Genomic DNA, 14,044 nt, shown 5'->3' with positions numbered 1-14,044 from the left:
CATTATTTACTATGAAAGTGCTGTGTTAGCAGACCTGAAAATAGCTACTTACATAAAAATCAGTTTACCATCTTTCAACATACCTGCTTTTGACCTGAATCTTAACAAAATGTTCATCACGCCAAATTTTGCTAAGTAGAAATGCACGGAATTGATTCTCAATGAAAAAAGCAAGGCTTTCATCTTTTTGAGATCCCGCCTCACGAGGGACATAGGTGTTTTCATTCAGCAGCCTAGAGGAAAAACCATCACTGTTAAATGAACTGAAATTTAATTTAAAATAAACAGTGAACTCAAATATCAAGCAAATTGTTTTAAAAGCATAACTCAATACTAGTCATAGCTAAGATAAATTAACTGTGACCCAAAATTTCTGGACTGACTGAAGGCAAACTTAAGGGGAAAAAATGGCCAACTATCTGAAGGTATTTAGGTCTTCAGGTCTTCAGCTTGTTAAAAACCTCTTTATCCTAGTAAAGTGGTCCTTCAAGAGCTCCATCCTAAGGGGGTACCTGCTTAGGGTAGAGCTTTAGGGGAAATGAGTAGTTTCCAAGAAATCTGTTGTAAGCAAAATGAAAGATAGTGTACTGTTGGTGAACTCAAGTAGAGCTTTAATTTTCACCTACTTTGAAGCAAAACTACTGCTTGTTCTGGTCTCCTATGTCTCATTGTAAATATATGTAGATCATATAGATTTTTTTCTTTTGTAAACTACACTCTCACTTTATCTATAAGGCCTGGTATATATATAGTATACAATAAAGTATTCACTAGATGAAGTAAAAATGCCAAGATTCCTAACCTAAGATTAAGAGAATTACTCTATCACTGAAACTGTAGGAAGCCAGCTAAAAGGTAAAGGAAGAATACATCCTTTACACAGAGTTAGGTAAGTTTCTAAGGAAGATCTTAAAAACTAAAGGACAGGAACCTTAAGGACACTTCTTAGGGTATGGATTAATGAGAACCAGAAGAAATCAAGGAGTACTAAAGACATGATATGTCTCTGCATCAAGTCAGGCAGTCAAATTAGTCCTGATCTCAAAAATAAAGGCTACTTACTAATACCTTTGTGGATAGTAGCAAAGCACAGCATGACTTACAAGGGGGGTTAAGATGCAAAATCAAAGCAGAAGAGAGTCTGACACAGGGAACAGACTCTAAAGGGAGCTAGATGACAAAAAGATCAAAGACCTATGAATTTTTTTTTAAAGGAAAGGGAGTGTCCCCAAGTTCTTTTTCCCATCTGAGGGTTTGAATTCCTTACTAATTGCTTTCCCTCCAGCTGAACACAGGGGGAGGCCTGCCCTAACTCTAACGCTTTCCTCCAGACTGCCACATTTGTTTTGTGGAACTGTTCTGAGTAATTGATATTTGTTTAAATACGGAGATTAAATTTGTGAATTTGTGAAGTAGCTCAAGCTTACCTCATGGTGGTGAGGAACTCTGTGTTGTGCAGTCTCTCTAACAACTTTTTTTTGAGGTCTGCCCAAAATAAGCGAGAAGGTGTTTCAGGGAAGTACTCTTCTGTTTCTGAAGGTTCTGTTCCCTCTGTCTCCAGAGACTCCGTTCCTGATGGTCTCTCACATTCAGCTTTTGGTTCCACACGCTTACAATAGCCCAAGTAGCCAATCATAAATCCTACAGATAAAGTTTCACAGCTGAACTCAGAATTTCCTTTATAATATATTCCTATAGGAACTGTTAATATTTTTAGCTAAGCCTTGAAAATACAGGTTTATTCAAACTGTAAGCAAACATTTTGAAAGTAAATAATAAAATCTCAGTTTTTTATGTGTTAAACCAGTGAATCTAATAAATCATACAGTTGACTCTTGAACAATGTTGGGGGTGGTTTTAGGGTATAAACCCCACATAGTGAAAAATCTGCATTTAACTTTTGACTCTCCAAAAACGTTAATTACTAATAGCATATTGTTGCCCAGAAGCCTTATGATGACATAATCAATTAACACGTATTTTGTACATACACAGGTTACTTACATGCATACATATGTGAATACAGTATATTCTTACAACAATACCTATCTTTTTCTTAACTTTTTCAGTATTTCTAGGCTATGCAGTTGGTAAATTCTTTCAAACTGTCACAAATCTCCAAAAGATTTTCCAATATATTCATTGAAAAAAATCTGCATGTAAGTGGACTGTGTAGGTTCAAGCCCATGTTGTTCAAAGAGTCAAATGTGTAAGAACTTTAAATAGTTACCTTTTTTTTTCATTTAACTAATCTCCACACCCAACATAGGGCTTGAACTCATCACCCCAAAATCAAGTCACATGCTTTACTGAGCCAGCCACATGTCCCTCAATAATTTTTAAGACATAGGCAACTTTTCTTCCCAGAAGCCTTCCTTAAATCCTTACGGCAAGCTTGTATGCTACAAATATTCTGTGTGTATTTCTAATATAACATTGGCACATTTTAATGCAATGATTCCTGTGTCTCTCCCCCCACACAAGGCTCAACTCAAGGCAGGCTTAGAATCTCAATCATCATTATATTCCTAGTGCCTAGCATAATGGCACACAAAAAGGTACAAAATATATGTTTGCTTAGCTGAATTAACAGACCTCCTAGAGTCAGTGACAAGGAACATTTAAGTTTAGAATGGCCACTCTTACCGATCAAGAAAAAGAGGACTACAGCAATAGTCCCATAGCAGATAAATCCATTCAACCTTTTTGGTTTTGTGACACTGGCATGATTACCCCTCACGTTATTTTCAACATTTTCTTCTTCATCTGCAGCTAGTTTCATCTCCACATGACTGTTATCACCATCTACTTGCCGTGCCAGACTAAACCGGGTATAGGACAATGGTTCTCCACCAAACTGAGATTTGAAAAAAAGAGGGAAAAAAAGCATTATGAAAGAGAAGAAAGGGAAGAGGAACATTTATAAAAAGTTTGGTTAGGTACTATACTTACTATTGGGCCATTATTGGGACTTGCTATATATTCTTAAGGAAAAAGAAGTTCCTCTTTCAAAGCAACATTCTTCCCTATGCCCTGTTCTGTCCATGTCAGATGAGGGCTAGATCACACACTGGCCTTTATCTCATTCAGCCTTTTCATTCGGGGTGTCTGTTATGTATGTATAACATAGGTATACATGTTATACAGTGCTTTCTTCAGTTCCTCTTATCTACTTGGCTGTCCCCCTCGCACCACACCCAAAAAATACCTTGAAAGTTCTTAAAGGAATTTTCAAGTTCACTCTACTCAAGATTGAATATACCCTTCCTCTGTGGGAACAGTTATATCTCAAGACTACCACTTCAAGATAAACAAATACTTTATGATACCTTTGGATAGGACTTCATGATTACTGGGTAAGAGTCATTCTTATATACTTCATATTCTCACAAACTGGTGACAAGAAATACAACTTAAAATATCTTACCAAAGTAGAGAATGCTGATCTGGCTTGATCCATCATTCTGAGCTGCTACACAGAAGAGCCTAGTATTAAAACAGAAAATTAATGTGAGATAGATACCACTGTATTATTATACAAATTTACTTTTAAATATATTATCACCTTTCTAGAAAGGGTCTTTAACAAAGACATTTAGTTTATATGACAGCTAAATTTAGTGTAATCCTTGATTAGATCCTGAAGTGAGGTGGGGGGGGACAAACTATATCATTGGGAGAAATAAATCTAAATACAGACTATATACTGGATAACAATACTGTATCAGTGTTAGATTTGGAGAGTGCAATAATGGTATTCTGTTTTTGGAGGAGAAAGCCCTTGTTTTTAGGAAATTAATACTGAAGATTTTAAGAATGAAGTATCAGGGAGCCTGGCTGGCTCAGTTGGAAGAGCATGCAACTCTTGATCTCAGGGTTGTGAGTTCAAGACCTATGTTGGATGTAAAAATTACTAAAATAATAATAAACTTAAGAATGAAGTATCATAATGTCTATGTTTATTTCATTTTTTTTTAAATCTTTTTTTTTTTTAAGATTTTATTTATTTATTTGTTAGAGAGAGAGAGAGAGCATGAGCACAGGCCGACAGAGTGGCAGGCAGAGGGAGAAGCAGGCTTCCTGATGAGCAAGGAGCCCGATGTGGGACTCGATCCCAGGACGCTGGGATCATGACCTGAGCCGAAGGCAGCTGCTTAACCAACTGAGCCACCCAGGCGTCCCTATTTCATTTTTTAAAGATTTTTATTTACTTATTTGATAGAAAAAGCACACAAGCAGGCGGAGCAGTAGAGGGAGAAGCAGGTTTCCTGCTAAGCAGGGACCTCAACCCAGCGCTCAATCCCAGGACCCTGGGATCCTGACCTGAGCCAAAGCCAGATGCTCAACTATCTGAACCACCCAGATACCCCACATCATAACTTGTATAATTTACTCTTGAACAGTTCAGTTTTAAAAAGTGTTAAGAAATAAAGCAAATGTGGCAACTATTAGCAACTGGTGAATCAGAGTAAAGGGTACATGGATATATACTGTACTGTTCAATTTTTCCTGTAGGCTTGAAGATTTTCAAACTTAAAAATGTGAGGGGGGCACTTGGGTGGCTCAGTTGGTAAAGCGTCTGACTCGGTTTCAGCTCAGGTCATGATCTCAGGGTCATGTGATTGAGCTCCATGGCAAGATCTATGCTCTGCAGACAGTCTGCTTGAGATTCTCTTCCTCTCGCTCTGCTCCTCATCTCCCCACCAAAAATAAATAAGTAAATCTTAAAAAGCATGTGGGGAAAATCAGTTAGAATGTCACCCATGTTAAGTAGATTTAAGTAGCTGAATTTAGTAGTCAAAAGAACAAATATAAGACAACAGACTAGCACCTGGAAAAAAAAAAAAACTAAAACAGAATTAAGCCAAGAATGGTCATGCTACAAAGACCCATAACAAAGCATTTGCAATAAAAATGACCAAAAACCCGATCCTTCTGATTAAATGAACAGTTCTTACAAATTATCTAGCAGATCTTTGATGGAAAAAGAATAGACAAAGAAAAACACAGTACGCAGACAAAGAAGCCAATTATCTGAGATGTTAAGTGTCTTGTTCAAGGCTGAAAACTGATCATCTAAAACTGAAGTTCAATGGGTTACTGGGTTATAAAAATTGTGTTCTCATCTCCAGAAATTTAAAAAATTAATCTTAACCCTTGAATCACTATGTTGCATGCCTAAAACTAATATAATATGGTATGTCCACTATACATCAGTATATCAATTAAAATAAATTTTAAAATAATTCAATGACAACCAGTTCAGTAGTTTTTTTTTTTTTAAGTCCCCCCCCCAGTAATCTCTACAGCCAACATGGGGCTTGAACTTACACCCACCCTGAGGGTCAAGAGTTACATGCTCTACCAAGTGACTTAGCCAGCTAGGCCCTCTGACAGCCACTTCAAGAGTAAAAAACAGGGGCGCCTGAGTGGCTCAGTGGGTTAAGCCGCTGCCTTCGGCTCAGGTCATGATCTCAGGGTCCTGGGATCGAGTCCCGCATCGGGCTGAGCATCGGGCTGAGCTCGGGCTCTCTGCTCAGCGGGGAGCCTGCTTCCCCTTCCTCTCTCTCTGCCTGCCTCTCTGAAAAAAAGAGTAAAAAACACCTCCTTAACCAAGAGAATCCTATGTTAAGTTACAGTACAGGTATTAACTGAAATCTGGATTTCCTAATTAATTTGGTTTGAATGCATCTAGGTGTTTGAAAATGATATGTTGAAATAAATAAAATGGTCACTTAATTCATACTATCTATTTTAAGGCTTTTCCTATATTATAATTACACTTAAAGCGTATTTAACACCCACATACCACAAAGCAAACTGTGAGATATATGAAGATTGTAAAAGACATTATATAAACTGGCATTAGAAAAGTCTATCAAAACCTATTAACAACAAAAATTTCATTCCCAAGCCTTAAACAACAGAGCTAAGAAGTATGAGATCGTTTTCTAAGAAGCAGTCTCTTGCCCCATCTGGTACAAAAAGTTTATCACTATCACTGCACCAGAACGGTACAAACCCAATCACTAAAACCAGAACTAGAAGACTCCACCCTGAACCAATTTTAATCACCCTTTTCTAGGAAAGAGCAGCTTTCAAGTTTAATATTCTTCTGAACCAGCCATTCCTCAAGGTTTCTAGTTTTAAATTAATTTTGAGACTAAAGGGACAACACTTTTAAATAATGATCCAAGTAAAGGATTTAAATAAACAACGAGATTACATGATTCCAAGTCTGCATAAACAAAGATATTAATAGAATATGTAATTATATAATTAAAATCTAAATACATTTTTATTGAGAAAACCAGTATTTCTATTTCAATACCCAGACACAAAATATTATAACACAAAAGAAAGAAAGTTGGAGGAAAAACTGTGACCTAGGCAATTCCCATTTTAATCTCATAATTTAACCCCACATCTATAAAGAATACAATTGTAGATATCTGTGTTATTCCTTAAGTTTTATATATAACAAATTTGAATCATTCTTTCAAAATGGCCTCACACACAGTAAAGCTCTGTATGTAAAAGAACCCCTTAATAAATTTTCTTCCAATTGAAATCACTCTAATTTATGTGCTCTAAAAGCATGGGAGAAACTTTCCATACCAGTTATAACTGTCTATAAGCAGGTTGTTATGTTAAAAGACAGCATCTCAACGCCAAACAACTTTTATACGGCTTATTTCAAGATATCACCACTGCTGATAATTTATAATGAGACAAACCAAACATCACCTTGATTTTTATACGTATTAGTACCTTGTATATATTTAGTGCTCTCAGATAACTGGAAAACCTATTCAGTTTCTCACATTAATAATGAGAGAAAATCAAGGTAAGTAAAACAGAGCCCGTTCATGTTTGGGAACATGAAATGGAAGGATTTGAAATGTCTTCTAATTGAGCCATGGGATAGAAGACAGGAGGGTAGGCAAAGGTACTAGCTAGACTACGGTCCTAAACTTTATAATTCAAATCATTTTATTCCTACTTTCTGGAAATGTGGCATTGATTTTTATTTAATTTTTTAAAACAGCAATACTTGAGGTCTTAAGCTACTTTGGAGTGTCTCAAAACCAAGAATCTGTACACAATACATATAGCTAAGTAGGGCTGAACAGATCATGTACCAAAAACTGTCATCTATGTCTAAGATGCCCAAGGATGCTACTCCATTTTACCTGAAGTAACAATAAGCCACTTTTTTATTATTGACAAGCTCAATTCCACTTAGAAAATGGACCACAGTTTTAAGTCCTTAGAGTTCACATAAAAGGAATTTCCTCTACCTCTACCTGTTTTTGAGGCTCTGTTCTAGGGGACTTCACTACCTAATAACTACTGTCCTCTTTCTCCAAAATGGGACTAACATTCTTCCTTTGTTCTTGTTTTGACTCTTTTCTTCCTGACTCAGTTCAGGGAACATCTTTTTGGAGCCTTCTCTCATTTCCCTGCCCTACACTTAATACAGAATGTATGAAGGATAAGGGACGCCTGGGTGACTCAGTCAGTTAAGTATCTGCCTTTGGCTCAGGTCATGATCTCAAGGTCCAGGGATCAAGTCCCCCATCTAGCTCCCTGCTCGGCAGGAAGTCTGCTTCTCCCTCTACCTCCTCCCCTTGGCTTGTGTTCTCTTGACTTGTGTTCTCTCTTTTGCTCATGCTGTCTCTCTCAAATAAAGAAAATCTTTTAAAATAAGGAATTTACAAGGAATAATTAGGAATAAAGACATTATATTTCTTAACTGTAGTGGGACATGCTTAATGTGTATGAAGTTCATTTTTCTTATCATTTGGAAATTACATAGAGAATATAATGAATACCTTAGACCTAGAATCTTCTCCCATCCCTGGCACTTTTCTGGTTTATCCTGGAATCACTGGGCAAAGCATGGACAGTAGGGAGATTTTAAAAAGCAGAAAAACTTTAGGGGCGCCTGGTGGCTCAGTCAGTTGGGCCTCTGACACTTGGTTTCGGCTAAGGTCATGACCTCAGAGTCCGGGGATTGCAAAGAACATCCAGCAGTGGATCTCTTGACCTCTGCCAAAGAGCTGGCTTGAGATTCTTTCCTCCTCCTCCCTCTGCCCCTGCCCCCACTCATGTGCATTCTTTCTCAAATAAATAAAATCTTTAAAAAAAATAAGGCAGAAAACCTTTAAGAGGTTACCTGGTAGGGCTCCAAGTTCTTAAGCAATTGATTATGGATTCCCGTTTTGCAAACTCTTTCCCTACTCATTTGCAGGGGAAAATGAAAAGGTTACATGAATACAAAACTTCTGTAGAGCCCTCAGGACACATAACTGTGTCCACCTAGTATGACTTGTAAAGAGATGGTCAAAGTCTTTCCTAGCATTAAGGGTCTAAAATGAAAGGGCTGTGAAGTGCCTGGATGGTGGCTCAGTCTTAGTTTCAGCTCAGGTCATGATCTCAAGGGTGAGGAGATCCAGTCAAGGACAGACTCAGCACTCAGCCGGAAGCTGCTTGAAAATTCTCTCCCTCTGCCCCTCCCCTCAAATAAATCTTTTCAAAAAATACAAAAATGAAAAGGCCCTGGCGGAAAACAAGGAGAATCTTCATTCCCATTCAGCTTTCTGTAAAAAGACTGCCCTACTCAAAGGTCAGGACTACTTGAAGTCATTGCTATCTACCTGTACGGTGTTTATCTGAGAGAGCACACAAGCAGCACAGAGAAGAGCTCCAAAATGTGCATCACTTTTAACTAGCTTTCACTGTTGTCTGATTCAAGTTCCACCAGGAACCATGCTCCATTATAGATAAGTACATTATCAGAGGCAATTAACAGCCACCAACTTAGGGCAGAGTTAGTGGAGTTATTGTCTCTTCCCAACAATCTTCAGCACAGGCTAATTTCACAACCATTACTTCCCAAAAACATTCCATTAAAGAAAGTTCAAGGGTGCTATGCTATATAAACCTTTAGAAAATATTTCGTCATCGATGAAATGTTTTAAATTCTACATCTTCTTGTGAAGTATATGGAGTTTATTATAATCCAAAAGGGAGGAAAAAAGCCCAGCAGGGCCAACAAGTACTGTAGATAGTCTCACTTGAGTTTTTCAATAGAAAACAACTTCTGGAAATCACCTTAAATGTCTCTGTCAATAAGGTCAAATCCCTCAGCTCAGCAGCAACTGAATAATCAATCATCTAGTATTCCAACTCCTATCTAAGCCTAGAATAAAGATATCAGGTATCCCAGTACTTCTTTAAGAGGACAACTATTTCCTACTTCAATTCTCTTACCCAACCTCCCAGAAAAGAAAGCAGAAGCAGTTAAGTTCCCTGGTCTACCCAAGGTCGCTGAAAGCAAAGGAAAAATGTTAACCGAAGAGCCAAGTCACAAAACATTATTCTTACTCACCCTACCCACTACTACCTTAGAAAGCCATCCACCAGAAGCAGTAATACAATGGGTCTCTAAGGCATTCATCAATATAGCACAGCCTTTTACCCATATCACTAATTTCCTGAAAGCAAAAGCCAATTCCAATCCCAACAGCTTTCACTTAGCCTCCAGACCATAGCTTCACAAACCAGAAGTCATCCCTGCGTCTCCCACCTTCCAACAAGGAGAGCCTAGCAATCAATATTCTTTCAGTCAATACCCGCGGTGTTCAAGCGGCTTCTGCCTGGGGAACACTGAGAACCTATACACAAGGCCAGCGGCAACGCTAGAAGATCAGGGTGTACCAGGGTTCACACTCAGGGCTTACAGAAACTCCCATCAAATTCCCAGGACACACTCGTAACCGAGTCGAGGACAGCTCTGACCCTTTCAGCAGTGAGACCAGGGCCCGAGTAGGCCCTGGGATCGAAGGGCTACAAGCTCAAGGTCACCCATGCACCGCGACAGCAGTTCCCCGAGGACACTTCTCGGAGCAGCCACGTGCTCTCAGCAGAGCGGGTCGCCGCTGCGGCAGCGTGGCTCGCACTCCCGCGCCCGCGGCCTAAGGCTGTCCCACGAGGTCCCGCATCTTTTAAGGATGAGCCGGAGGACAAGGGATCCGGGTGGCCCGAGGAACCGGAAGCAGAATGGCGGGGCTCAGAGCTACAGTGGGTACCCCTCATCTCGCCCTCCATACCCTAACGGAAAAACCATTTGCCGCTCCGTGACCGAGACAAGGCACAGGAAGGCAAAGAGGACAGCCTTTCGCCCAGCGGCTCCAGCTCGCTGCACCTGCAGCCCGCTCCCCGCGCCGCCGCGGCCCCTTCCTGACCCGCTCGCGGACCCCGCTCCATCCCCCTCGCCCCTCTCAGAAGCCGCCGCAGCCTCCCCGCGCCCCCTGCGTCTCCCGGACACTGCTGGACAGCACCCCAGGGGGCCGCCGCGGAGTCCGCTAGGACCAGCCCTGCAGGCTGAGGAGAGGCCCGGAGAGCTGCAGTGTTCTAGCATCGGCGCGACACTCACACGGACACCCCCTCCGGCCGCTACCTGCACAGCCGCCACAGGCCGAAGCTGACGCTCTCTGGGGGACGTTCGCCCCCAACCGGCTGTTTATAGCTTGGCTCCACCCTCTTCCAACCCCTCCCCCGGCTTTGCGTCACTTCCTGTCTCACGTACACCCAAGAGGTGCCCTGGCTGTGGACTGCCTGAGGCGAGCGGTGCGCACGCACCAGATCGCGGACCCTTGGCTAGTGTGCGAGGCGAGGCGGGGCGGGGAGGGGAGGGGCGGGGCGGGGAGGGGAGGGGCGGGGCGTGGTCGGAGAGAAAAGGCGCCAAGACTGCAGGTGCGGGGAGGAGCGGTGGGATCCGCGCGTACTGGCTTCTTTCTTACTCGCCGCTTTCTGCTGCGGCACACGCGGACCGCAGCCCTGCTCGGTGGATCCAGCAATCTAACCTTGACCGACCTCCAGGCCTTGCAGTGCAAAGGCAAATGGTGTTGGCGTTCACTCCTAAATGCTGGATACACACGCGGAAATAATTCCTTAAAGTGTATGTTCTTGTTGAAATATTAGGGAGCCACTAACGCCATATTGTATATATTTTGCAACCTCAGAAATATTTAGGATGAGCAAAAAGGAAGAACATTTAAAAGCAAAATCCAAATTTGTACTTAGGATGTGTAAAAGCTGCACATGGACCCAAACTGCCACAGTGCTTTGCATAATGTTTAATGCAAGAAGAAACAAAAGGGAAAACAGAAACAAGTGAGATTTATTAGGGGATAGGGTTGTAGATGAACTTTTATACTCATCGCCATTATTATTACAGACTTGTGGAGTGTATAACAAGGTAGGATTCTGGTCGCTTTTTAAACTCGTCACATCCACAACCTCTCCCCACCTCTAGGCGGTAATTTGCAACCCGCGGAGGGAGATTAGAGGAGTTTACAAACTGCTACAACGCCAGAAAGGGAGCTAGGGCCATAAAAGGGTTATAGATAAGGCGCTTTCCAGGTCAGTCCCGAGGGAAACTGGGCAGTCCTTTTAAAATGCAAATCTGTTTTCTGGCTTCGGGATCCCGCTCTTTCCCCTACTCTGCGATATTTTAGAGGAAATAACACGGGGTTTGCACGCCGCCCTTTACTTTGGCCCCCGTTCTTTTAAAATCTCTCCGCAGGGAGAAATATTCTTAAATCTTGTAATCAGGAGCTTCGCTGCATCTCAGTGGATCCACACAGGAAAAAGTGAAATCGAGGAGCGGGGTGGATATGGATTAGCTGTGGAGGGTCTTGAAATTCAGACAGTGGGGGAGCTGAGTCTCTTCTTTTCCTGGACTGATGGGACCTTAACAATGCTAGGATCCAGGTGAAAATCTTATAACCATATGAAGAAATGGGCTTAGGAGAACAGGGTCAGGAGGAAACCTATGAAAATTCAAATTAAAGAATTTACATTTGGGGCGCCTGGGTGGTTCAGTGGGTTAAAGCCTCTGCCTTCCGCTCAGGTCATGATCCCAGGGTCCTGGGATCAAACCCCACATTGGGCTCTCTGCTCAGCAGGGAGCCTGCTTCCCCCTCTCTCTCTGCCTGCCTCTCTGACTACTTGTGATCTCTGTCTGTCAAATAAATAAATAAATAAAATCTTAAAAAAAAAAAAAAAGAATTTACATTTACCCGTGCAGCCACGTAGAAAAGAGTATGGGGGTTCCTCAAAAAATTAAAAATAGAACTACCCTAGGGCCCAGTAATGGCACTGTTATTTACCAAAAACTATAAAAATATTAATTCAAAGGGCTACACCCACCCCTATGTTTATTGCAGCATTATTTACATTATTTACAATAGCCATATTATGGAAGCAGTCCAAGTGTCCACTGATAGTTAAATGAGTAAGGAAGATGTGGTGTATATATACAATGGGATATTTTTCAGCTATAAAGTGGAATCTTGCCATTTACAACAACACTGATTGAGCTAGAGAGTATAATGCTAAGCAAAATAAGTCAGAGAAAGACAAATACCATCTGATCTCACTCATATGTGAAATTTAAATACAAAATGAATGAGCGAAGGAAAAAAGAGACAAACCAGGTCTCTTAACTATAGAGAACAAACTGTCAGTTACCAGAGGGAAGGTGGGGCAGGGGGGGCAGCGGATGGGGATTAAAGCGTACACTCACCATGATGAAAAAAATAAAATAAAAAAAAACTAAAATGAAAAAAAATTTACTGAGAGACCATTCTGCTTTGTCTGCTATTCCATATTAGTGTTCAAATATTTTATTTTTTTATTCTGATCTTCATTGTGGTCATTGTTATTACCATTATTACATAGCATTATCTCCCACTTCTGGAGACCCAATAATTTGGATGCTTGCAATGAAATACGGTTTTGGTAACTAACCTTTATTTAAACTCTCTGGCACAACTGAAATGGCTATTATTCAAGTTTCAACCTTCCTCAGACTGTTTCATAAAACTCACACTAGAACTAACATTCTTGCTGCTTGGGGGAAGGAACATTTTTTTCCTCTATCCTTCTAGGTTCTTTGGCTGGTAAGTTGATATAAAACAGTTTAACCAGAGAAAAAACAAATGTAATTACAGATATACGGTCGCCCCATAAGAATTTGAGACCCAAGGGCAAGCTGGACAATTGAGGCTTATTTACCATCCGGAGCTAGGGAATAGGATAGGGGCCTGGGGCTTTAAAAGGGAGAAGGATAATTCACAGGACTATATAAAGCCTCTGCCTTCGGCTCAGGTCATGATCCCAGGGTCCTGGGATTGAGCCCTGCATTGGGCTCTCTGCTCAGCAGGGAGCCTGCTTCCCCGCCTCTGTCTGTCTGCCTCTCTGCAGCCTGCTTGTAATCTCCTCCTGTCAAATAAATAAATAAAATCTTAAAAAACAAAACAAAACCAAAACTCCTATTCTGGGTAAGAGCCCCAGTTTAGATTATTCACGGTAGTTAGGGGAGCGGCAAACCTATCTCTTGAGCTTGCAGGTCTCAGTTGCCTTCAGCTCAAAATAATCCACAAGCCCAAATAGTATATTTTGGGGTCACATATCTGCTCCCCTTCACATTCTTCCAAAAGGTACGTAGAAATTTTTTCTTAAGTCGTGTATATGAGAATTTTGTATAAAGGAAACTGGAGGTTGGAGAAGAATGTACAATGTAGTTTAAAAAAAAAAAAAAAAAAAAAAAACAGGGCGCCTGGGTGGCTCAGTGGGTTAAGCCGCTGCCTTCGGCTCAGGTCATGATCTCAGAGTCCTGGGATCGAGTCCCACATCGGGCTCTCTGCTCAGCAAGAAGCCTGCTTTCCTCTCTCTCTCTCTCTGCCTTCCTCTCCGTCTACTTGTGATCTCTCTCTGTCAAATAAATAAATAAAATCTTAAAAACAAAACAAAACAAAAAAAAAAACAAAAAAAAAACAAACCCTTGGGGTCTGGGGGGAAGAGCACAGAGTCAAGGAACAGGAGTTTTCAACTTTCATGAGCCTGGGTATCAGTATTAAATGGAATTGGGGTGCCAATTGGTTAAGTGACCGACTCTTGATTTCTGCTGAAGCAGCGATCTCGGGCTTGTGGGATTGAACCTCATGTCAGACTCTGCAATCAGTAGGGAGTC

The 14,044-nt window shown here is 41.1% G+C and overlaps 1 protein-coding gene across 2 annotated transcripts in view; it reads right to left on the bottom strand.

Moving 5' to 3' along the window:
• Positions 1–10,557, bottom strand: part of TFRC (transferrin receptor) — a 29,066-nt gene extending 18,509 nt beyond the window's left edge. The window contains exons 1-5 of one of the 2 annotated variants that reach the window (XM_047734276.1): positions 10,442–10,557; positions 3,428–3,486; positions 2,647–2,857; positions 1,428–1,641; positions 84–233 (exon numbers count right to left, since the gene is read on the bottom strand). In XM_047734276.1, the coding sequence (XP_047590232.1) occupies positions 84–233; positions 1,428–1,641; positions 2,647–2,857; positions 3,428–3,463 (611 nt within the window). In that variant the 5' untranslated portion in view covers positions 3,464–3,486; positions 10,442–10,557. The remainder of the gene's footprint in view (positions 1–83; positions 234–1,427; positions 1,642–2,646; positions 2,858–3,427; positions 3,487–10,441) is intronic. The other variant, XM_047734266.1, reaches the window with a different exon arrangement.
• Positions 10,558–14,044: the final 3,487 nt, after the last annotated feature.

The sequence above is a fragment of the Lutra lutra genome, chromosome 1 (assembly GCF_902655055.1).
Source record: "Lutra lutra chromosome 1, mLutLut1.2, whole genome shotgun sequence".
Taxonomy (NCBI): Eukaryota; Metazoa; Chordata; class Mammalia; order Carnivora; family Mustelidae; genus Lutra; species Lutra lutra.
This window is presented reverse-complemented; position numbering and strand designations above follow the sequence as displayed.